Source organism: Meleagris gallopavo, chromosome 3 (assembly GCF_905368555.1).
Source record: "Meleagris gallopavo chromosome 3, MGAL_WU_HG_1.1, whole genome shotgun sequence".
NCBI classification, from domain to species: Eukaryota; Metazoa; Chordata; class Aves; order Galliformes; family Phasianidae; genus Meleagris; species Meleagris gallopavo.
This window is the reverse complement of record NC_139406.1, coordinates 11,995,309-12,020,121: the sequence shown is the minus strand read 5'-3', so window position 1 is coordinate 12,020,121 and position 24,813 is coordinate 11,995,309. Positions and strand designations below refer to the sequence as shown.

Below are 24,813 nucleotides of genomic sequence, written 5' to 3'. Positions count from 1 at the left end.
ATCTAAATTCTCTCCTTGGTGATCAGTGGTTTGGTGCAGTCTGCCTCCTGCTTCCATTGTATGATCCTGAGATTCCCATTACCTTGTGCAGAGGGGGCAATGTGGAATGCAATTTTCATTTTCAAATGAGTACTGTATTACTCTACTCCCTGTTCTGGCACTGTAGGAACTAGACAGCGATCATTTAAACAGTAGATAAAGACCTGTGTATGTTTTCAGCTGCTGAGATGACCTTTGCAGAAAAATTGGGGCATGGGACAAGGGAATAAAAGAAGTCTGACAATGCACATCTGGTCAGGCAGAGGACTGGTAAGTGGAGGTGGTCTGCGTCGGGAAAACACACATGCAGTTAAAAGCGTGCTGCAGCAGACCAAGTGCTTGGGTGCTTCAGCACTAGTAATGAAAGAAGAAAGAACAGTAAAAAAGCCTCCTGTTGAAGTTACCCCATTAATGAAGTCTTACAGCGTTGAGTTTCTTTCGTATCCTTTCAAACATTGTAAGTGAGCTTAATTTGACTCGTGTGCTCTGCTCTGCTTGTTGCCTGGCTGCATGTGTTTATTGACTGTTGGCCTGCATAGCCTATTTGTGTAGACATATATATGTACGTGTAAATTGCAAACAAATGATTTCTTGACTCCCTTTTTTATATTCATCTGCAGTATCTGTAGGAATAGGACAACTGACACGATGTTTGATAGCGTCATGCATGGTGTAGTTTTGAGTGAACTCTCAGCCCTGCTGCTCAGGGAGCTCTCATGGCTTCCCTCAGACACGCCACTCGCTTTTGGATCAATGAGTGAATAGAAAATACATGACAAAATTACACTTTGCGGACCTACCTGTACAGTATGGGATTGTGACTGGCATCTGGAGCAGCAAAAGCTTCTGAAACTGTGAGAGAGGAGGCAGAAAATCTGCTCAAGTCTGTTCCATTTTGATGTAGCCCTTGAAATATCGGCACCACACCTTGCTCTGTGAAAAGAGAATCCAAAGCTAGTGCAAGCCTACAGATTTTTTTTTCTTTGTTAATTAGATCAGAAAACAAACAAACAAACAAACAAAAAAAAAACAACAGATCTTGTGTGACCAGTTTATCTTAAAAACTGGTACAAGCAGAGCAAATAGGTAAGGTTCATCCAGTTTGAATTATCTGGAAAAGGGTAAAGGAAAAGGGAGAGTGTATTTTAAAATAAGCTTAGCAGAGAGATAAAATCTGCTACCCAAATCTGGATGTTTTCTGAAAGATAACGTTTTGATAAAACTCATCAGGTCAGTGATTCAAAGCAGGCTACCACTGGGTGACTTCTGTGGTCTGTGCTGTGGATGGGGATCAGACAAGAACCTGCAGTGGTGTTTTTGTACTTCAGGCTTATGAAATACACTGTTAAGAGCAACTGTAGGATGGGTAACGCTGTAAAGCCTTCTGACATTATCAGAAAAACTTTTCTAGCAAGGAAACGTAGCTGGCACAGTAGAGAATGGGGCTATACTGCAGCGAGCATCTCTTACGAATGGCCAGTGTGCACACAGCCTCTTGCATCTTAGATCAGGTGAGAGATGGAGGGCCGCAGAGGTCAACAGAGAGAAGGCGTTACTGGTGCATCTGTCTTATAATGCACTCTTCATAAACTGCAAATATGTTTGGTGGTGGAAAATTGCAACAGCCTATATTACTTGTGTGATTATGTTCTTTTTAACTGCAAAATTTAGCTAAGAGAAGTATGTTCTTGAAAAATACTCCTGTAGCTGCAACTGCAGGAAGCTGTGATGGCTTTCAGTGTACAAAGGAAAAAGACAAGAAACAAAATTTAGATTAATCAGCTTTCAATTATCCTTTGAAGTGTCTTTGAACTTTGAACTTTGAAGTGAAGTTGTTTTACTATCATACTCGCATCGAACCTGATTTACATTCACTTGCAAACTTCAAATATGAAGTCCCAGGCAAATTTTATGGTGAATTCTAGATGGGAGGTCATATGTCCCTAAATGTATCATTCATTTTCACATTTAATATTTGCTCAGAAACAAAGGCAAAACATTACCTGATGCCTGAACAAATTTAGTGGATTAAAAAAATGGTTTTAGCCAAATGGATTGTAGAGAATGTGTACTGAGTTAGAGATTATTTGTGGGGAATTGTGACACCCTTAATCCTAGTTTTCTGTGGGGAAACTTACTGGCCATTCACATTTTTATGTGTGAGTTTTTTAAATAAACATTTTCTCAATTTGAATCTAAGAATTCAAATCAAGGTCCTTTCGCTGAGAAGTAATTTTCAGTGGAGAAATAAAATATTGAAGAAAAATCTGAATGATGACATAAAACAAACTGAAAGTTTAGCTGAGGTTGCATAACTAACTCTAGATTTCCAACTGCAGAAGAAACACCAGTCACACTGTTGTTAAGACAACCTATTCTGAATCCAGAACTTTCTGAAGTTTTGCTTTTTCATCCAGGTTTTCTTTGTCCATCCTGGACTCAGAGAAGACCTTCAGGTATGTGCTGTTTGAGCAAGTTAATTCAGCGAAGTGAGTTAATCTGAAATGACTCTGGGAGGAATGATAAAAGTAATTGTATCAATTTCAATGTAAAAGATACCAGAAGGAAGCAAAATAAATAACTTTCTATGGGGAGATCGATGATGAGTAGGGCTCGTGTTTTCTGAAGGCCCCAGGAACCAGCTCATAACTTAACTTGTTAAACACTGCTGACACTAAAAAGACTGATTTCTTTTTTCTCCAGAAGGCCAAGAGCAGCAGATTTCTGACAATTAAGACCTTTAAAAAAAAGTCAGTTTTGACATCCAAATCAAAGATATGGAGGGAATCTGTTAATTAGTCTGACAGTCTTGTGATGAAACACTTCAACTTTGGGTCTTGATGCTAAGAGACATTTCAGCTTCTGTCTTCGGTCAGCTGAAGAGGGCAGGTTTCTGCTTTTCTGGGTCTGATATCTTGAACTTGCAGGAAGTCTGCGTGACTTATTTTTCAGTCTTCTCCTGTTGCCCTGTGCACTGTACTTCCTTGCAGGCCTGTGGGAAAGAAGACATCTGCCAGGTGCTGTGCTCTAAATGGGAATTGTGGTCAAGTCCTGATCTTTAGAAGACAGGTGCTATATAGCAACAAATATGAGACATTAGGTAGTGTGTTCTTAGTGAAGATAAGGCTTTAAGTCCACTGGATTAATCTGTGATGGAGAATTGAGATTTGAGAATTGAGGCTTCTAATGCAAAAGAATATAATTGCAGCCATTAGTGTCACTTCGGCCCATTATAGACATGGTATGGGTAAGAATTTTTTCTCGTCTCAGTGGTGCTGCACATCAGATTTGGAGATAGATGAGCAGAGAAAAAGTAAATCATACTTTTTAGTGTATGTGATCCCTTTTCCCAAAAACGATTCACCAATAACTCAAGCACAACATTACCTAAACGCGAGGTGTTTGTTTTGTTTTGAACAGACTGCTTCTCTCCTGTTCTGCCTTGTGCTTGATGAAACTCTCCTGCGTGTGCCTCCAGAGTGACATAAGGGGAAACTAACATTAGTGAGATGCTGCGGTGTAATCACTGGGATTTTCTTGAGTCTTCCCACTCTGCAAACCCCTGGAAGGTTATGAAAGAGCATGGCCATATTTGAGTCTCTCTTTTTTGTCTTACTGCTTAGTTGTGATATCAAAATCTTTTGTAAGAGAACTTATTTAATAATTAGCTATTTAAGAATACCAGGGTTTACTGATGACTGTTAGAAGTGTTTACTCGTCTTAACACTACAAAAGTTTATGGGGAATTGTGATGCATTCTAATGAGGTAACTTGTGATAGGATAAGAGGAAATGGCCTTAGGTTGTGCCAGGGAAGGTTCAGGTTAGATATTAAGATAAATTTCTTCTCTGAAAAGTGGTGAGGCAGTGGCACAGGCTGCCCAGGGAGGTGGTGGAGTCACCATCCCTGGAGGTGTTAAGAAACATGCAGACATGGTATTGAGGGACGTGGTTCAGTAGGCATGGTGGTGATGGGTTGGTGGCTGGACTAGAAGATCTTAGTATTTTCCAGCCTTAATGATTTTATGATTCTAATGAGTGTATTATATTAACAAGATGCTTCATATTTTAATGGACTTTTTGTGTCTGGCAGTTGAGGTGCTGTTACACTAGTTACTCAATTTTATGAAGTTAAACAATAAACATTAAAGTAAAACCTCAGGAAAATTGCCAGAGTGCAAAATAGATTTGTCCCTTGGCAGATTTCATCTACTCTAATTTTCAAAATGTTTTTCTTTTCATTTAGTAACACGCATTTTGCTATTTTGAGCAGGGGAAGAGAGACTTTATTTTGAGCCTCAAGGTCCAAAGGCACAGAAAGGAGTGATCTATTTTCTCCAGGGGGTGACAAGCTTTGTTTTCAATTAAGACAAGCTGTTGCAGTCTGAGAGCTGTTTCTGCTTGAAATCTTTAAGGCTGAGCCATAGTGAAGTTGAACTGGGAAGTAAACTTGAAATGGTTAAATTCAAAGTAAATACGTAGCCCAGGTGTCAGCTCATTAATTCCTTTCATTTTCACCTGGCCTATGGGCACATAATTATTTTTCCATATGTTAACTGTTGGAAAACCCTAAGCTGTGTGATTAATGCGAGTCTGTCAAAGGTCTAGAAAGGCATAGGTAGTTCTCAGGAAGGAGCAAGACCTCCCTTCTCCAAGGTGGAATATAAATCATGTGGATGAGGAGGGCAGGCAGGCTCCACATTACAGTAAGCATAAAATTTCTAAGCAGGAACCTCTCCTGCTCTGCTTAACTGTTACCACTCGAGCTAAGAGCCTCAGGCACAAAAGGCTTAGTTTCATGGCACAGATGGCATTTCATCTGCACAGACAGCTGGGCTGTTTCACCCTTGGACCTGTACTATAGGAGGTCTTCAAAAAGGGTTAAGAGCAAGAGGGCTTAGGCTTAGCTGTTTAGTATTTGCACTCATCTCGGTTGCTTGTTTGCCAAAGACTCAGTATCAGTGTGTTTCTTTTGACGTTTTTGCTTTCTTTCCAAAGCATAGAGTGCAGTAGGAGTGCTAGTAGTTGAGTTTTGACCCTTTAAAAAATTATATTGCTGTGTATAATTTTTATTTGAAAATGAGATTTTAAAAACCTATTTAAAGAACCTTTGAGAAAGGTACAGTAATCATCTTTGTGGACAGGAGCATTTCTTTTCCCCAGTCACGCTGTTTTGGGGATGGTCCAATGCAGCGAACTGAGTAACCAGCTCTGTAATCAGTGGCTGTGGAGACAGAAGCCCCCCAAACAGCACAAATGTTCAGATCACCATGGAGGTGATAGAGGCAATGCCTAGACCTGCCAAGGGCTGCCAGGCTGCCTGTACGGATGGCTCTGCACAGAGCCAGCTCACACCCAGGGCTGCCTGCGAGTGGCTGAGCTGGCCCTGCAAGCAGCAAAGTCTCATTCAGCAGTTTTGTTTCTGAGCAAAGAAGTCTGGCAGGGCCTGAGCTGCTGACGTGAGGCCAGCTCTGGTGTCTCGCCACCTGTGGCACGATTAACTTGCAACCCTGCTTCTTCTTGGGATCTCTCAACTACAGCCATACCATGTGCCCTCTCAGCTCTTGGACTCAGGAAAATGCTGAATACCATGTCTGTCTGTATGACGCAGCACAGGCATTTTCTGGAGTCCTGATTAATTGCTCTCGAGGGTCACAATCTTGTTTCATGAACAAAAGGCCAGTACTTGCCTCTGCCTTTTGTTATTAACTTATTTTACCTACTTAGAAGCGCTGGTTTTTGCTCCCTGTGGCTGAGGAGAATCCTTCCAACTCCAGGCCTTCAGGCTGGAGCCTGTTGAGGGCTGCAAAGATGAGAAGGATCCTAACTGAGTGGAAGAGGGAATCCCAGCATCAAAAACTGCTTTACTGTGTCAACAGTGGTAAGGCCAATTCCACTGATCTGCAGTTAGCAGAAGATCTCAGCAAAAACTACAAACTAGCATTTTAGAAGAGTTTGAAGCAGTGATGGGAGAGGCTGCATTAAGTACTTCAATGCATTTGGTGCAGGATTTTTCACCCCCAGATAAAAGAAGGTAAAGTTGAGTGCTGAGAAAGGAGTCTTTGCTGTATCCAAATTTTTGAGGAATAAAAGCAAATTAAAATAATAACAATAAAACCCATATGCCTAAAATATAAGAGCCAAGATCGCCTGCGAACACTTCTCAGTTCTTTGGGCTTGTTCCTGTGCTGGTTTTTTTTCTTCCTTCCCTTGTTTTCCTTACTCCCTTGCATCAGGCAGGGCTTGATATCATCACCTTGTTGTCATATCTGCTTGGGGAAACAAATTTGTCACAGCAGTTTCCTGTCAATACCCTGTCTTCAGTTAGCAGCATGTGCCTAGCTCCAGCACTGTGGGACGATGTTGCTTTTGCTGATAAAAACCCACTCTTTTCATTATCTATTGAAGAGTGAACCACACGCTGGCATTGCGCAGATTTGAAAACCAAGTGTGCTGTCAGATAAAGAATTTGTAGCAATTGTTTGAAGTCACTGTTTTAGCATATGCATAGATTTTAAAACAAGATATTTCTTGGGATTTCTGTAAAGCAGAAAATCATTCACATTCAGAATACATTCTCTGTTATTCTGTGGTTTTCAACCCTATTTTTTTATCATTTGTTATTATATAAAAATATATATTTTATGTACATTTTAGTTATGTACATTGGATCAATATCCCCAGTGCAGTGTTTTACCTGTATGCAAGAAAGCCCCAAAGATGGTTAGCAGCCTCTTTACTTTTCTCTCAACCTGTTGCATCATTCTCCTAAGGATTTTATGTTGCTTGATGTCAGATGTTGTTGATTGCCAGACAGGGTAATAGCGTGTGGAGACTGGTTGTATCAGAGATGTTTGTGACCGATATAGTTAGCAGGAAAGTCTGCAGTTTGTAAGTAGTAATTTAAGATAGAACTGAATCATCACTAGGTCAGATGATAGCACTGTTTAGGTGATATATCCTAAGATACTTAAAAAGGTGTAAATTACAAGAACTAAGCAAATGAGCATGTTTGTCTAATTAGTTAAGGAAAAATTTTGCATAGCTATAGTGTGAAAAAGATGAATATAACCTTGGAAATAGCTTCACTAAGCATCGTATCAGAGGTTACAAATGACAGCTTTGCTTTCATCAGGATATGGAAAGCAATGATTCATTAAATCCTAGAGCAAATACTGCATTTGAGAGTCTGGAGGCCAAAGACAATAATATGCATTTGTCTACATATACAGATCCACATAAATCTTTCTGGTCATTTTATGTTAGCCAAGTTTAAATTGGAATTAATGTGGTACAAACACTGTATGCATTGAACAATTTGGCTCAATTTTGTGCCATGTGGAAAATTCTTGAAATAAAATGATGACGTCCAATTTAGCTGGAAATTTAGGTCCTGTAATACAACGTATCAAGAATAATTTTTCCATTTGTATTTTTTTAAAAGAGAAATGTCATTTTAGACCAATAAAGAGGCTGAAAAGAGGACAGGTAAAAATGTGCCCATGAATGCATTTTCTGAATGAATAGTCTCAAAGATTTGTTGGACTCTGTTGAAAATGATGGTTGGTAATAGCTCCCCCTCCTGCTTAGAATCTCCTTCAATACTAGAAGGCTACAGTGAGGTCTCCTTGGAGCCTTCTCTTCTCCAAGTTGAACATGCCCAGCTCCCTCAATCTTCTTTTTATGAGAGATACTCTAGCAATCTGATCATCTTTGTAGACCTCTTCTGGACCTGTTCCAGCGAGTCTGCACCCTTCCTGCGCTGGGGGCCCAGATCAGAACGCAGTACTTCAGATGGCCCACTGTCAATCTCCTGACAGAGCCATCTTTTCCTACTGCTAGAATATGATCAAAGCTTGAAAAAGTGACTTTTGTGTATTTGACATGACCCCTTCCCTCACTCTGCATTATGGTGATGGAATCTGAGCAGGTATGTTTGCTAAAAGTTTTAACCTACTGCAAGAAGTAGGATGAAGGAAAAGGTCTCTTTGCTGTCGACCATAATGAAATTGAGTGTACACTTCTCTCAAGTAGACAACCAGGTAGTGATTGCAGTGCTGCCACTTCAAGGCATCCCAGCTCATGATGTTCCCTTTCATTTCAGATTGCACATGGTTGCACAACCAGTAGCTTGAAGAAATGCAGTCCAGGAACACCCTAGCAATGACCTGACTGACATGAGACTGTCTTTACTATGTAACATTCACTGTCTTTAAATTTACACCGTGATTTGTGTGTTTAACAGTTATGAATCCATTTGTAAAATTTGTAGTGTCATTACCCATGCTGATGAGTAATAACGCATGACACAGCAATACCTGAAGAGAAGTCAAGAATAAGGTCCATTTATGACAGAAGTTATGGTAAAAATGAAGTCTGCCTGAAAGACCTTTCTAAAGACCAAGCGCGTGAGAAGAAGACAAACACTAAAATGACTTTGAAGTGCTCTGAGGAAGAGGAAAGTTGAGGTGAAGAGAACACAGAGAGTGAAGGAGCACGGAAGCCAACAAGTTCAGACTGAGGCGGTCCAACTACAGCTATAGAAAGATTTCTGGATTCCCAAAGACCTTTGTTTAATATCTTGTGTAGTTGTTCCTATTGGATTGACTCATTGACAGTCTGTCCAGAAATATCATGTTGGTCTTAGCAAAGTTACTGCTTTAGAAGTGGCCAATTTTATACTTCCTCTTAGAGAGCAGAATGCACTCCCTCAAACACTTCTGCATCTCATTCCTCTGGCCTGGGTTGGTATTCATGAGCTGGTAACTACATTTGCCCCACCAGTGGGTTGACCTATACTTGATGATCCAGTGAATTTAGTTTAGATGTGGCAAGGGCTGTAGTGGTGGCACAGCTGTGGGAGGACAAGCTGCAGTCTGCTTCTTTGTACACTGTCAGTAGTACCATCTTCTAGAGGCAGGGTTGTTGGGAAAGATGTGTGAAAAGACAACACAGATGTTAGAGGCTCTGGGAGAAGTCTGGCATTTAGCAAAATGTCTTTCCTTGAAAACTGACAAATTAATCAATGATGGAATCAAAACTGGAATCCTGCAGTGTCACTTCAGAGTTGGCGGTAGGAGCAGAGCAGCACTTTAACACTTTGCCTGAAGGGAGTGAAAAAAACCCCACAACATTGCAAATTAAAAGAAGAAACGTTCATCCTGTAATTGGCTGACACAATGTTCTGGTCTACAATAAACTGTCACAATTTTCAGGCTTTAGAAAATGAGCATACTAAGTTCAGTTTTGTATGTGAAGTGGCCTGGTGTTCAAGACTGCCAAGTGCCAGAAGTTGTGCAGGTCGAGTTGAGTTGAGAATACAATGTGAAAACAAAGTAGCAAGGCAAATAGGAGTTTCATACTTTTGATTACTAGTAGGAATGTACAAGAAGAAAGCAGTCCCCTCTCTTTCAAAGCTCACTCTGAGATTCTAGAACTGCTTTTAAAATAAAACAAACAAAAAAATCAAATAGTCTTATCACTTTTAGAATGGAGAGCTTTGATTCTGAAGCCTTTAAGATGTGGCCAGAAGGACCCAGGATGCCATTTGAAGCACTGAGGTAATTCAGAGTTTTAATGTTAACCTGTCCATCTTAATGTAATACTACTGACCTGTCTCACGTTGTGAGGAATAATAACATAGTTTGCACTGCACTTTGAGCATGTAAAATATGTCTCATGTCAGGTAATGTCTACATCAAAAGATTCCAAAAAGTGCTGAGCACTTTTTAGAGTTTGTTTTCTTTTTAATTCATCTTGTAGCAGCTTGCCTGTGCTATAATAAGTTTATTTTAGAACTAGGAGAAGTGCAGGCTGCTTTGAGATGTTTTCTCTCAAGCCTTTTTTTTCTTGCCATAGCCTTAAGTGATAAATTGATTTTGAACATGACAAAAATTACTGCAGCTTTTGAGTACAAGTATGAAATGCTGTTCTTAATTCCATAAGCTCCCTGGGAAAAACTTCCTGTAACAGGTAAAATTAAAAACTTTTTGATACCTGAACTATCTTTTCCTAGCATTTTGAGGAGCATTCATGCTTCTGCTTGGTGGCAGCAGAGAGGGGGCCAGGGACTGGCACATTTCCCCAATGCAGAAGGGTCTGACAGGGTTAGAGCAATGCCTGCTTGGGTGGTGACTTTCTTAGGGTGCTTGAGTGGTGGGGGCCCCAAGGGTGCCACTGTCTTTCTGCCTTCTTCCTTTTGCACTGCCAGCAGGCTGCTGTCTTGCCCAGCAGCCGCTCCCTGCATGGGCTGGACACCTGGTCTGCTCCTCTGATGGATCTTATTCAGGTCTCCCTGCAGGGCAGGGGCAGCCACCTCTCGTCTCTTTAGGGCAGCTCTTCACTTGCAGTATTAAGCATCATCTCCCTTGAAGCAAGGGAGATAGTAGAAGAGAAATACAAAAGAGAAGAGTTAGTTACTATCAATTTGGGACTGAAAGACAGCAAGATACTGGAAGTAAGACATTTAATAGCTAAAACTAAATTGGGTATTAAAAAGGTCTAACAGATTAATCCTACAGCTCAGGCTGACTAAAACAAGGTATGTTATAAATATATTGAATAAATAGATTCACATATCTTGATTTATTTATCTTTCCATTCCATGGGCTCAAACTCATCTAGAACCCAAATCTATGTTATTCATATTTCTACTACTCAGCAACACTACCTCTAAAATACCTGGAAATAGACAAGAAAAAGAAATGAAGATCAGAACATTTACTGTCATCTTCATCTTCTCTATTACCAAAGCTTATTTTATTGGAACCTCCATCCCTCCCACCAGAATATTGTGAGAGTTGGTTTATATGTGGAGCAACCGACATACCTTTCCTTGGCATCTCTCTGGTTGTCCAGATTAGGGGGAGGGGGAGGGCAGAGGACAGAGAAATCAGTTTTCCAAGCAATGTTAACAAAAAAAAATAGCAAACACTTCCCAGTTTGTAGCCATTTCTTGCAAATGTTCTGTGATTTCAGTGTCTTCTGCAAGGGAGTAGCTGTGTACCCAGGTGATGCTCTGCAATGTCTGTAGTCTCCTAAATGCTACTCTGTAAGTCCAACTAGAAAATGACATCTAAGTCTATTTTCCTGATGGTCTAGACAGGAAATGTGTAGCTCCTCTTTGGTTTCTATGTTTTGTTTTGTTTTGTTTTAATATTAAATAGAAATTTATCTAAGTAGAAATTTAGAAAGCAAGCTAACAAAATTAGTCATGTTCTTTAGGCCTTTTAAAACACACTCCTCTCTACAGGATCAGGTGCTTCATCCATAAGGAAAGGGCTTGATCTGGAGATGGTCTGAATGCAGGACTCAAATGTATGCTAAGTTGGAGGACTCCACTAAATTGGATGCTGCTGAGTCCCTCAGGGGTGGAGAGGCCTTGCAGAGGGCTGGGCAGTCACCAGCCACATGATGCTGCACGAGAACAAGTGCTGGATTCTGCATCTGGGAATGGACAACTCTGGTTTTGCGTACAGACGGGGGGGATGAAAGGCTGGAGAGCAGCCGCGGGAAAAGGGACTTGGACTTCTGGTGGACAGCAGGTTGTATGTGAGCCAGCAGTGTGCAGTGGCAGCTCAAAGGGCCAACCATGCCCTGGGGTGCACCAGGCCCAACACTGCCACTGGGTGAGGGGAGGGGTTTTCCCACTGTGCTCTGTGCTGTGCGGCTGCGCCTCCAGCACTGGGGGCAGGGTTGGGTGCCACACTACAAGAAGATCACAGAACTATTGGAGAGCATCCAAAGGAGTGCTATGAAGATGGAGAAGGCAGGGTGTATGACGAGTGGCTGAGGTCCCTTGGTCTGTTCAGCCCAGAGCAGAAGAGCTGAGGGGGGGCCTGATGGCGGCTGCAGCTCCTCACAGGGAACGGATGGGCAGCGCTGAGCTCTGCTCTGTGTGACAGCGATGGGGCCCGAGGGAACGGCATGGAGCTGTGTCAGGGGAGGGGCAGCTGGGGCTAGAGAAAGGGTCTTGACCAGAGGATGGTCAGGCTCTGGAACAGACTCCCCAGGGCAGTGGTCACAACCCTGAGCTGCCAGAGTTCAAGAAACCTTTGGACAATGCTGTCAAACATAGGGTTTGGAGTTTGGGTGGTTCTGGGTGGAGCCAGGAGTTGGACTTGATGGTCCTTGTGAGTCCCGTACAACTTGAGATATTCTGTGGTTCTGTGATTTTAACACAAATTGTTTACCTTGAATTCAGGATACCGCTAAGCTTCTAGTATAGATTTTTAATATGTTCAAAAAATTGCAGTGGCTGTTTTCTGCCCTGGGATAACATATACTTGTCTGGATGTATGCATTAAGTGCATCAGCGCTTGTAGCATTCCATTGGCATTTCTCCAACAGCACTCCATTTTTTTGTCTCCATTTAAGACCATTCCAGACAGTTTTCATGGCCAAAAACATGATCTTTGTTAAATAGATACAGAAAAGAGTATTCTGCTATTGTCAGCAGTCAAATTTAAAGAGAGTAAGGATTGTGTGAAAGTAAACTTAGGCTTTACAGTGGTATTTTGTCTCTGTTGCATGTGCAAATACTCCAATCCTGTGTCCACAGGTTCTATCAGCCATCCAGTAAATCTTCTCTACCTAAAGTAGGGATCTTGCAAATGAAGAAAGACTTTGGAACTACTTCTTTCTATCTTCTTCCTCTAGGATATAGACAAAGCTTCAAACTCGTGAAACAATTCTTAAAATGTAACAAAAACAGATCATCTAGGACACAAGCAAAGGAAAATCGAGGCAGAACAAGTGTTCTAGTGTTCTAGAAATCACCCTTACTGCATGAGTGTGCAACACAAGTTTTCCATCCCTCCAGTGTAGTAATTGGAAGAGGTGCTGCTATAACCTGATGCAGTAAATTTTAGGAGGGGAAAAATGGGTGGGAAACAAAAATTCAGGACCACGTTGTTATTTCCTGAATGATGGTACTCCAGTTATTTATGTGCTTATTTAACTCCCTGCATGCTATCATTTGTGTTGTACAGCCAGTAGGTAAGTCAGTTTTACAAAATGCACCGAGGTTATTTTTGTCTATGTGATGCTTGTTCACAAGCCCTATTATTTGCCTTTCTGTTGTTGTGACACTTCTGTCATATTTTTGGACTAATATGATAGTCACAGATTTTTTTTTAACCTGAAGGCTTGTAGAGAATTTTAGTTCCTGTAGAAAAAGATGCGAATCAGGGCATGTATATTTGGATGGGAGGTAGTCACTCTATGTTACAACTGATGTGGGTGTTACTACTCATTTAGGGGATAGTCACTCTAGATTACTACTCAAATGCCTGCCAGAAAGACCTTCTTTTTTACCTTTGGATGTATTCTCCCCTTGACAGCTGTTCTAGCCTGACAGAAAATGCCACTGCCAAGAGAAATCCACGTCCCTTTTCCATTGAATCAGTGTGGCATGATACTCAATCTAAATGAATGCCAATGGCAAAATAAATCTTTCAGGGGAAACTGAAACATCTTCTTGAATCCAGAAAGTGGTAGCTCCGCAGAGGTTGGGTAGAAGATCAGCAAAGCAGCTGTCACTGTTTCAAACACTATTTTCAATGGGGAAATTGAGTAATGAGAGGGGAACACATGCAAAATGTCTGCTCTCATTCCAATTTCTGATGGAAGTTTTGCAGGATTTGGCTTGCAGCTGATACCATTTCTCTTCTCCTCTAAGGATTAATTTTTTTGTGTGTTTCTTTGGGACTGCCTAGTTTCCATGGGCTACTGCAGGCCAGAAGATCTCTTCCTCTGTTCCTGTGTTCATTTGGCAAACTAAACTAGAGGGTTGCAGGATATTATGAGAGTTTGTACAGCAGAATCCAGTTTCTTCAGTCAGATTGTTTGTTTATTGATAATGCTATGAGGGATGTTGGAAATTCTGACAGATGGGCAGATGTCTAAATTTTACACTGTAGTATGAATGAGAAAGTTCTGCACAATCCTCAGCCAGAAGGAACGGCAAAGTCTCTGTCGCCTCAAATTGCTATACTAATTGCTACTCTTTTCCCTCAATTCTGTTGCACTACTTTGGGTGACAGAACTTCTGCCAAATCTCAGTTAATTCATCTATGAAATAAGGCTAATCAGATTTTCCTACCTTATAGAGATTAATTTATTAAGTTTATATTGCAAAGCAGTGCGAAGACATAAAACGTTATGGAAATGCTGAGTGTTAGCCATGTTATATTAATTTTGTTTATTGAGTCCCATCACAGATAATGTCAATGCACTTCTGCAAATAATGGAAGCACAAGCTCATCAAAAGATAGGCTTTTTTAATTCTGTTTTTATTTTGCAATATTTTTGCTATTTTTCCAAATCAATATGAACTGAGTAAATAAATGAATAGCATATCTTTTGTTTAGCAGCGTGTCTTAAAATCTGCTCTGGAAGATGTTTCACTTTTTTCTGCCTCCTTTCTTGTGATCACTTCACAATTTTAACTCCTCTGTCCTTCGCTCTGTCCCACTCGTGTTTTTCTCTAAGATTCAGCTGACTTAAATTTCTTTGGCTCATGATTTACATTTGCTGTGTGTACTGCAGTCATTTTCTATGAGTTTTATTTGAATTTCAGTGTGTCTTACTATTGTCACTGGTAGATACAGGTTTGGAACTGACAGTTCATGTGTGTGTACCCTACAGGGAAAAAGGAAGCCCTTCTAGTTCATCTGTCAGGGCTTCTGTGTATAGGACTTGAAGTTCTGCTCCACTGTTCCGTAGTGTTCCCCAGTGCTTTCCTGAAACTTGTCGAAGAACTTCCATTATGATCACTTGCTAGAAATGTCTGCAAACTGTTCCTGAAAATTACACTTAGAGTATACTGCAGTCTTCATTGTGCATTATTTAAAATAGACACAGAAATAATGTTTCTGTGGAACCAAAGTGTCTTGTTGGGAAAACTGCTGAAGGACACAGAAGTTTCTAGCAGCCAGAGCCATTCCATAAGCAATCTCTCCAGATAATCCTTGAGTCCCAAAGGTAGATTGTCCAGGAGAGAAAGGCATTACCAGCAGCAACAGAGGACATGATTGTTTTTCATGGTCTCCACTGTATTGTCAGAATGTAATTAGGTATTCCTGTAATCAGATCATTTTCAAGCAGACCTGCTTTGAAGTAAAAGAGAAAGTAGATGGAAAAATAAATACAGTGCTTTTATATAAGAGATGCCTTCTACCAGGAAGCTGTAACTGGAGAGGAGTGGTATTGTATAGCGCAGGTGTTTCATTCTATTTCTACAGAAAAGCCATCTTTGTAAAAGTGAACTGGGTTTTTGCATACCGTACAGACATGGAAATGTCTGTGTTTCAAGGGATATGCCAGCGAGTACTCCATGCATATGGCATCATGAACTCTCAGGCCTGAAATGTTCAGCATCTCCCAAGGCTGATACCCAGCAGTAAGTGGGTCAGCTTGGCCAAGAAGCAGCTTTTCCAGAACAAGGGAAATTAATATGGCTTCTGAGTTGCTTGAACTGTTGTGGTCAAAATGTTGATTTTAATATGCTCAGTATGAACCCTATGGAACTTGGCTGATTTGGGTGGATTGTTTCACTGGGGCTGGTCAAAGTTTGACCCTTTCCCCTGAAGGTAGACAGGATTCTTCTTTCAATGGTGCTTTCTCAGGCTTCTTAGAATACAAACTTTCCAGTGACCCTCAATTATGTTCTCTTAATCTAGGCAGGTCCTGCAGTATTGCTAATTAGTGTATTTTCCGTTTAAAGGAGCAATTCCAAATCCATTTTTAAAAGGCTGTAGTAGGTTTCTCTTGGGACCTGTGTAGTAAAGTTCTTAATAACTCATTTGTTGAGCTATTCATTCCCAGGGAGTTGAATGTTCTTCACACATTCCTGTGGGAACACACTAGGCTCAGGCTCTGTGTACCAGCCCCGCATGGACCAAGACTTCACATCATGCAATTGGCCGTCACGTATTCATTCTGCACAGCTTTTACCAAGTATTTGTTTGCATGTTTTTGGATGGCTCTTCAGCTGAATTGAGCTTCCCTTCCCTATCACAAAGTACCTCAAAATGATAGCTAGTTACTCATAGCTGTAATGTTAAAATGGAGCGTGACAGTGGTAGTACCTAGCCCACTTAAATTCATGGTTTAAGTTGGCAACAAAGAAAAGCAGAAACTCATTGGCCATGAAGGAAACTCGAGTAATGCATTTTTGAGATAGAATGTTCAGCATCACTGGTTAGGCGAAAGTGATAAGATTTCACAAAATCCTTGTAGAATTGTAAATGTCTCTTACCAGGCAAAACATTAATATTGCCAGTGTTTATTACAGCTGAATAAAACATGGTGTTTTCAGATCATGGGGAGTCATGTAAAGCTTGTTCCCATTCACATGGGTCCACATCTCCTGGGTCTTATGCAAAGAAGGAAACCCAAAAAAGATGACAGCAAATTTCTACTGGACTCTCAGTCTTCAGTCTTCATTTATTTATGTATTTATGATCTCTAGATATTACTCCTGATTTAAATTTATTTATATATAAGCTGTAGTTTTATTTAAATATTTATTTATTTTGGTTTTATGATTTCCAAATGATCATAAACACCACATTTTCTCAAAAAGTTACATTAATTTATTAAAAAGTTGCCCAAAGTCTTTTTTGTCACTACAGAATTGATCAAGATTTTGAGTTAGTAAATAGCATCTGAGCTAAGGGATTTTCCTGTTTGACGTACTTGTTTTGAGCAGATTCATTGCAGGTAGCTGAACTGCATGTCATACTTGCTTAGAAGCCAATGGTGTAGTCAAGGAATGACAACATGTGAGATTTTCAGTAAAGTTTTTTGAATTGACTTTACCCTCAGCTTTGATCAATGATGACATTTGTGTTTCTGAGCTCAGCCAGTGGCACTCACATTTCGGTGCAGCTGGGCCTAAATAGCAGACCTGGTGTTCGAAGCTCTCAGCTGTCCTCCTGAAAACTGTATCCATCTTCATCATTAGACAGCGTTACATGGATTTTTCCAACAAAACCTATCACATTCCGTGTTATATGTAATAAAGCTGCATACCTTGGAAGACAGACAAGAGAATTGCAGGCAACTGTGTCCCTTAGTGTCTGCCTGGCACTGTAAAAGTTTTGGCAGGAGGATAATTTGTTAAGCTGAAGTGTGTGACTGTGGAAGAACAGGTGACCTGCTCAAAATGATTATTGGCGAAAGACTTTGAAGCTATTTGATAAAATAAATATCGAGTGTGAATGAAGCTTCCGCTGTGGTGACATGAAATAGCTCAGAGTGTGGTGAGCAAGCCATAAGAATTGCTAACTTCAGCTTGAATTATGAAGAAAGAATAATAGAATCATAAAAAGGTTTGGGTTGGGAGGGACCTCAAAGACCACCCAGCTCCAACCCCATGCTGTGGGCAGGGCTGCCTCCCAGCAGCTCAGGCTGCCCAGGGCCCCATCCAACCTGGCCTTGAGTCGAAAGGTGCACCCACAGCTCTTTGGGCAGCTGTGCCACTGCCTCACCACACTCACAGTGAAAAATTTCCTCCTAACATCCCATCTAGATCTCCCCTCTTTTAGTTTAAAGCCATTCCCCCTTGTCTATCACTATCAGATTGTGTAAAAAGTCAGCCCCCTTCCTGTTGATAAGCTCCCTTCAGGCACTGGAAAGAAAGCTCCAGCAGATGTAGTGTGTTTTTATAGAAGGCACATCTTCTAAACTGAGGGAAGCCAAAGTTTAGTGCTTAGACAAGGACACAACATCAGATGTGAAAAATCACAGTTCCATCTATTTTTATTTCAATAACATTAAAGAGCAAGGAAGGGGAAAGAAAGAAATCTACTTCTGTGCTGTGAGAGTAGCTTTGACTGATGACTAAGTGCCAGCCTGGGGAATTACAGCAGCTGTGTGTGACATACTTTAGTATTCCTGAATTTCGAAGAAACTGCAGAGTTTGGCCTGCAGGTGCCAGCTTGGTCCATTTTTAAAATTTACCTGAAGAGATGTCATGTATTGTCTTCAAAAGCACAGTCCCTCTTGCTTTTATAGAAGAGGCTGAGTCACGCTGGCTTCTACAAATAGAATAAAATATTGCAAGGCTAAATTTCCTCAGGCCCAATGGAAGTTGTAGCTTCTGCATTAATGAACATTGCCTCTCCCTGTAACTCTGTCTTACTGCTCATGGGTTCAGAGGATTCTTGGTGATCACCTGATTGAGGTAGTCTGTTGCTGCAGGGCAACCCAACTGCAAATAGCTATGCTGCTGAGGGCACCAGGCTGCGGGACTGGAAGTAATCAAGTTTCTGGTTCCATCTTTTGTATCAGCCTGTTGCAGGGCTCTCTGGAGGTGTCTTTGATGCCAGTGTCTTCATACACCCCATTAATCATGAGGAGAGCTGTGAGAGGCAGTACCAACATGAGTGTGAACACTTTCCCTGCCTCGTATTTGTGTTTCACCCGTAGTCTCTGCTGACAGAATGGAGAGTGTGACAGGGGCCTTGAACAGATGAATGCATACAAGCAGTGCTAGTAAGACAGCAGAAAGTACAGAAACCCACTGCATTTTTTTAAGCCATCAAACAGGGAGTCATTGAGGATGCCTTGGCTATTTGGGAAGAGCTAACTGATTTGTTCATGGGAGATTCATCTCAGCCAGTTTTAAAAGAGTCCGTTGTTCTAGCCTAGCCACCAAAGACTGTGGTATGTGTAGGTTGTTCTACCTATGAAGAACTAGTAAATTGTCTTAAACTGAACACTGTGCTGTTGCAGTTCAATTACTTCTATTCTAAGCCAAAGTCTAATAATGCTGGTGCAATAATCTCTGCATTATCCCACTGTCTGTAGTGTGGATATACCATCTCTCAGAAGGACACCTGCATGCAAATAGTGGCTCTAGGAGGAGTAATAAAACTTAAACATGTTTGAGAAGGAAAGATGTAGGAGCAATACGAGCATTCAAATTGCAGCAAATTGCCAGGATTTTTGAAGGAGTTTCAGGATGAATAAAGTGGATATGCTGAAAATGAGAAAATATAATCTCTTGTGAAATTCAGCCCCACTGCAATCTGCAAGTCCTTAAACCTGATTCTAGAAGGAGCTAAACTCATTGCAGAGAAGAACATTGGCAACAATAAAATATTTTGGGGAGCATGACTAAAGCGTGATGATGCATATCAGAAAGGAATATTTCATGATTCTCACAGATACTGATGAATTCTAAGTGTACTTATTAACTCTAGGAACAAATTATTGTTGATGACCTGGGAATTAGGATTAGTATAATTTATGGCTTTAGCATAAGAATGGGTGCTAGATAAAACTTGTGTGTTTAGGTAGTTCTCCAGAACTAGTAGTAGAACTAGTAGGAGAGAGCAGTCTTTTCAACAAAATGGTAATCTTTGAGGAGGACTGTTGCTCAGCTGATGATGAAGTCATACATCCTGCACTTCGATTTAATTTCCTATCCATTTGATTGTTCCTTTTTCTCATTGAATGAAATGAAGTATTGAGTTGGCATGAAACATGGTTGTTTGTGGCTGTAAATATTGTGATTCTATTCTATGTGGATGTGTCCCCTCCATGATAAGATGCATTCAAATCTCGTTCTTGCATCTTGAAAAACATCAGGAAAAAATATCCAGGCAGTACGAGTTGTCTGAGATGTGTAAATGTACACGATGTAAGAATGAATCAAGTGTATTAGAACTGCTTAGGTTGGGGAGGAAACAGATAACAGGTGGCATGATAAGGAATGTGAAAATAATGAATAATGCAGAGAAGGCTGGCTGTGTGCTCATACTTACTGATTTGCAGAGGTAGCAAGAACATCCAATGCAATTAGAAGGCCCCTTGTTCAAAAGGATACCCCATCCCTGGAGGTGTTCAAGGCCAGGTTGGATGGGGCCCTGGGCATCCTGATCTAGGCCTGATTAAGTGGTTGGCAACTCAAATCTGGGTCTGTATTTTTAGACAAGAATCCCTCACTGTCCTTTCCTTCTGAGAGCAGCATGCCATCAAGGACATGATAAGTTGAGCTTTCCTTTTTTCCCTGAAGGGACTGCCAGTGAAGTTGGAAAGCATGATCCCCAGTGCAACAAAAAAAAAAAAAAGAGAAGTTTTGAAATATCTTCAAAAACTTTTTTTATCCTCTCTCCAGGAGAACAAAGGTATTAATAGATCACAAAACAGTTTTCCTCATTTGATTAGAAAGATAAAGTTTCTAGATGCCTTTTTCCCCTCTTTTTTTTTCCCTTCTTTAAAGATGAAAGTTGAATTTCCTGTTGGGGGTTCTCCTTGGTCCAGCTGGAACAAGGATTTGCCACTGTTTCTATGTCATGCATCAAAAAGAGACTTGTGAAAGAACTTCTAGCATTTTGAATTTTTTAAATCTTTCTTTCTGGTGTGTATTAATATGGTGTTTTTTCAGAGTCATGAAAATGATCAGCAGAAAAGACTTTTCCCCCAGAGATTAAATGATACTGATGCAGTTCAGCATTGACTAGTGTATAAATGTGACTGCAGAGTTTTCATAGACGCTGACCTCATCAAAAGGGCATTCTTAATATCAATGGCTTTAGCACCTCAGCATTTAAAATATGGCCTGCAGCCTTGTTTCTGTTCCTTCTTTACCCCTTTGCTCCTTGTAGGGTTCATCAGGTAATGACCAGGCTAATCAGAAATATCATCTCTAATTGAATTCAATAAACATATTTGAATTGGCACAATTGCACCTTTGCAATGAAATTTTCCCCTAGGTGAGTGGTATTTCTGATTTACAAATGAATACATTAGAGTTTTTTACTGCATTAAATCACAATTAAGTGAAACTGCCTAACAGGTTACCAGGTCTAGCTTTGGATCTGATCCTGTGAGTGCCTGCATACATTCACCTCTTTGTGAACCTAGGTGGAGATAAAAGCGATCACAAGGAACAGACCAGATTCTTATGCAGAGTGTCCCCAGGGAAAGTAAATTTCACACTCACTCAAAGTAAATCTTTCTTGAATATGAATATAATTGTATTTCATCAGCTGAATGTTTCACAAAGACGAAGCACAGACGACATTAGGTAAGCTCTAAAATACTTGTAAATGCTGATAGATGAATACCTGTGCAGAAGGTAAACCCAACATGTGACATAGTAAATGTCCTGGAAAATATATGTTGTAATAGTAGATTTTTTAAAAAATTTTATTAGTTACTCAACAAAAAGCATTTCAAAACTGTTGAGTAATGAATGATTTAGCAGCTTCATTTATAGCATACTTAATATAGTACTTTTTCTGCTTTTCTATTGAATTAGTGCATTGGATGATTTAGTGATTTCTGTTTAGATCCAGCCAATGTCTGATAGGATTTGCACCAAGGCAGTCATAAAATTAGAACAATAAATAAGTGGTCTGACAGATTCCTTCAATATTAGCTTAATTCTTGCTCCAACTTATTGGGGATAATATTTATTATAGACCTAAAGGGCATGGAATTAAAAACTGTATGAATTAGCAGAAGAATCCTGGCCAGCAGTTAAAGTTGTTTTCATAGCCCCTGTGTTTCCTCGCATGGCAAAGTAGGGAGGTTGTGTCAGTAGAGCCCATAAAACAGCATCAGAGTAGATGGCAGGCAAAAGGAACAGTGTGCAAGTGCTGCACGTCCATGTAAATAAGTTCCCATGCATACAGGCTGAAGTGGAAGAGCTGGAGAGTGGAAGGTTGTGCCCAGATTTACATTCGGTTGAGTCCATTTTCCCTCTGTTTATAAACTGAGAGGAAAGGCCTTCCTGGTGATCTTTTAAAATAAACAAATACAGTCTTGGCAAAGTGAACATTGTGAAACAGCCCATTAGAGAGCTAGTTGCAGGAAGGACGCAGAAAATGGAAATCAGTGCTGTCTGTGAGCATTTTAACTCTGCCTGTGTTGAATGGGAGGGTGGTGGCTGCTTGGCTGAAGGAATCACCTGCAAACAAGACATGACTGTAAGATACCTTTACTCCTATCTTGAGACCAGGCTTCTACAGATGTTTCTGTGGCACCATGTGGGTTCAGGGACCCTGGGCTTATTCCTAGAAGGCCGGAGCTTAAATCCTGGCTATGAGTTTTGACAGTTTTGCAGGTAGAAGGAAGACAGTTAAGTCTTATTACAGTCTGAGAGCCGGCCAAGTCACCATGCAAGAAGTTTTCTTCTGTCTTTTGACACTGTTTGCTTTCATCTGTGCTTCCGTGCCTGGTTAGGCACTGGCAGAAGAGCTGCAGTTCATGTTACAGTAGAACTCAGCAGGAGTGGCTTTGCCATTTTTCATTTTGCTTTATACCTTTGAAAAGGGAGCTGTGGACTCTCTGAAATGTCTGCCTCTGTGCCTTCCTTGCTGCCGTAATCTCAACTCTGTCTTGAGTAACATTAAATGTTCATTCAGTGCTTGTCTTCTTCCAGTAGAGTTAACAGCCTGTGCGGAATGGAAAGCTCTGCAGTGCTTTGTGCAGATTTCTCTTCAGAAAAACCAATTCAGGAAATCTCCAGGGCAGTTAATCAAAACAGATGTGTGAAACCTTCATGGAGACACCCTTTTCCCAAAAATAGGTCCTTGCTCTATACATGCAAACGTGTTCCTGTAAGCAAATTTTTCAGAGACATATCTGACAAGCAATTCCTTCCTCTTTCCTCCACGTAGTGAAAATCTTATGCTTTATCCAATTGGGATCAACAGTTCCTGCTTTAAACATGAACTTGGGCTTGTATTGCACTAAAGAATATTTTCCTTCTGGGCTGCAGGAAACACATTATGCAGGCAGGAATTCTTAATGTGTCCCCCAGTACCCACATTTGACATGTGTGCCTATAATAGGTGTAGCTGGAGTCATTCAAATGTTTTGAAGTGCACCTTGCTTGTTTTATATCCAGATGTAGTGTCATAGCTACAGAAGTCTCCCATTAACAAAATAAAAGTTCCTTAGGATGATTGTAGGAAGAAGATATATTAGTTTTCTTTAAGGAGTTGATCCTGTAGTAGTTTTTGCACCTTTCAAATGTTTAATTCCTCATTACAAAGGATACTGCCTGCAGCACTATCCCACTATAAAGAAGGAAGAGGAATGCTGCAAGGCTGTCTGCTCTCTCAATGCACCAAAAAGAGAAAGGTTCATGGAATTAGTGAAGTCTGGTGGGCTTGCAGCTTTTGAAATCTGTCAGCCATCCCTCCGTTGACAGCAAAGAGAGGCTTGCAATAGTGCTGCTTTATTGGGTAGGGAAGAACATTGGTCCAAGACTCCAAGATCTTGCATCTGCTTCCGAATAAAGACTTGAACACATGTTGTTTACCAGCTTCGGGGAGTGCTTCAGGCAACATCTTTTCATTCCATCCCACAACTCCCTTTACCCAGCTCCACCTTCAAGTGCTGTGGAACAGCTCATTTTTCTCTAAGATGAAGTCCGTGAATATGCACTCCTACTTACACCTTCTACAAATTTGCTCTGTGATCATGCAGTGTGTTATGTAAAGGGACAGATGAATGTGGCACTTGCCTAGGTCTCCTGCTCCCCTCCACATGCTGGATGTCAGCGTCAGATTTTGGTCCTGCTTTTCATGGTAGTGCTGAGCATCTCATAGACTTCAGCAAAACCATGCTGAAGTAAGGTGATGCTCGTTTTGTGTGAAGTGTCAGAATTGGATGCTTAATAACCTTCCCCTCTAGAAAATACATATTGGGCTTTTTTTTTGCTTCCCACCTACCTTTCCTTTCCAAATTCCTCTCTTCAGGGAATTTCACAAATAAATTTCTGCTCTTTTAAACACAGATGAGCACAAGGAAGAGTAGGATTTAAAAATAGTTTGACACTTGTAAAATGGGTAATTTTCACAGCCAAAGTATTTTTGTCTCAGAGGAATACTCAGAGTGCATGGAAAATGTTTTTGCAACAAAAATTATTGGCAATTTTCAGCTAACACAAAAATATTGGAAGTACTTTCATTTCTGAACTCTTATTTGAGTGCTGTGCTGTTGAATATAACAATATATAGATGTGTTTAGAGCTTATGTACTAAATAACACAGAATTGCATGTCAGTTAGAACTGTATTTCCACCTTTCCAATTATACACACTTTGCTTTACAGTAGAGAGATCTACGTATATTAAAGTTTAACTGAGATATGTCTTTGTTTTTCTCAAATTCGTTTCCAGTTCTTACATGGATTCTTTGTGCTCTTATAAATGTGACAGGACTTGACTTTGGAAAATCTCAGTTGTGTCTGTGAAAGTCTTCTAAATGTAAATGGAAAAATATAAATCAAAGGCTTGCCCAGCTTTTGGGAAGTCTGTACATGAGCTAGGGTGAGGATGGGGAGCAGTCTAACACAGCACAGAACTTGGAGTGAGCTGCATGCTTTCCCTGGAAGCAGGGTAGATATACTGTGTGTGGGCATCTCCACACTCATCTCCAAAGAGTTGTTTAATCGTGGCTCTATTTTATGATCATTTGATGGCTACTGCATTTCTTAAAGGAAACAAATTAATCAAAGTACCTCATGCCTTCATCCGGACAAACTTCCAAAATCATTCAAGCTTCTACTTGCTCTCCATGAATCTCTGCTTTTGTGTGGAACACAAAAATATGGGCTTACAAAATGGATGTGTTGTGAGATGAAACTGTCTGAGTTTCAATAGGGCCAAGTGTCGGGTCCTGCATTTTGGTCACAACAACCCCAGGCAACCCTACAGGCTTGGGGAAGGGTGGCTGGAAAAGCTGCCTGATGGAAAGGGACCTTGCTGTTCTGATGGGCAGTTGGCTGAATATGAGCCAGCAGTTTGCCCACC

General features: G+C 40.7%; 1 protein-coding gene across 4 annotated transcripts in view; it reads left to right on the top strand.

Annotated features, from left to right (window-relative positions):
* The window catches only part of FARS2 (phenylalanyl-tRNA synthetase 2, mitochondrial), a 233,585-nt gene that overhangs the window by 187,643 nt on the left and 21,129 nt on the right, over nucleotides 1-24,813 (top strand). The window contains exon 8 of one of the 4 annotated variants that reach the window (XM_085220265.1): nucleotides 8,143-8,188. The exons of the other annotated variants lie outside the window; for them this stretch is intronic. Within the exon in view, the coding sequence (XP_085076391.1) occupies nucleotides 8,143-8,173 (31 nt within the window). The 3' untranslated portion in view covers nucleotides 8,174-8,188. Of the gene's footprint in view, nucleotides 1-8,142; nucleotides 8,189-24,813 lie in introns of those variants that run through there. 4 annotated transcript variants of the gene reach the window in all.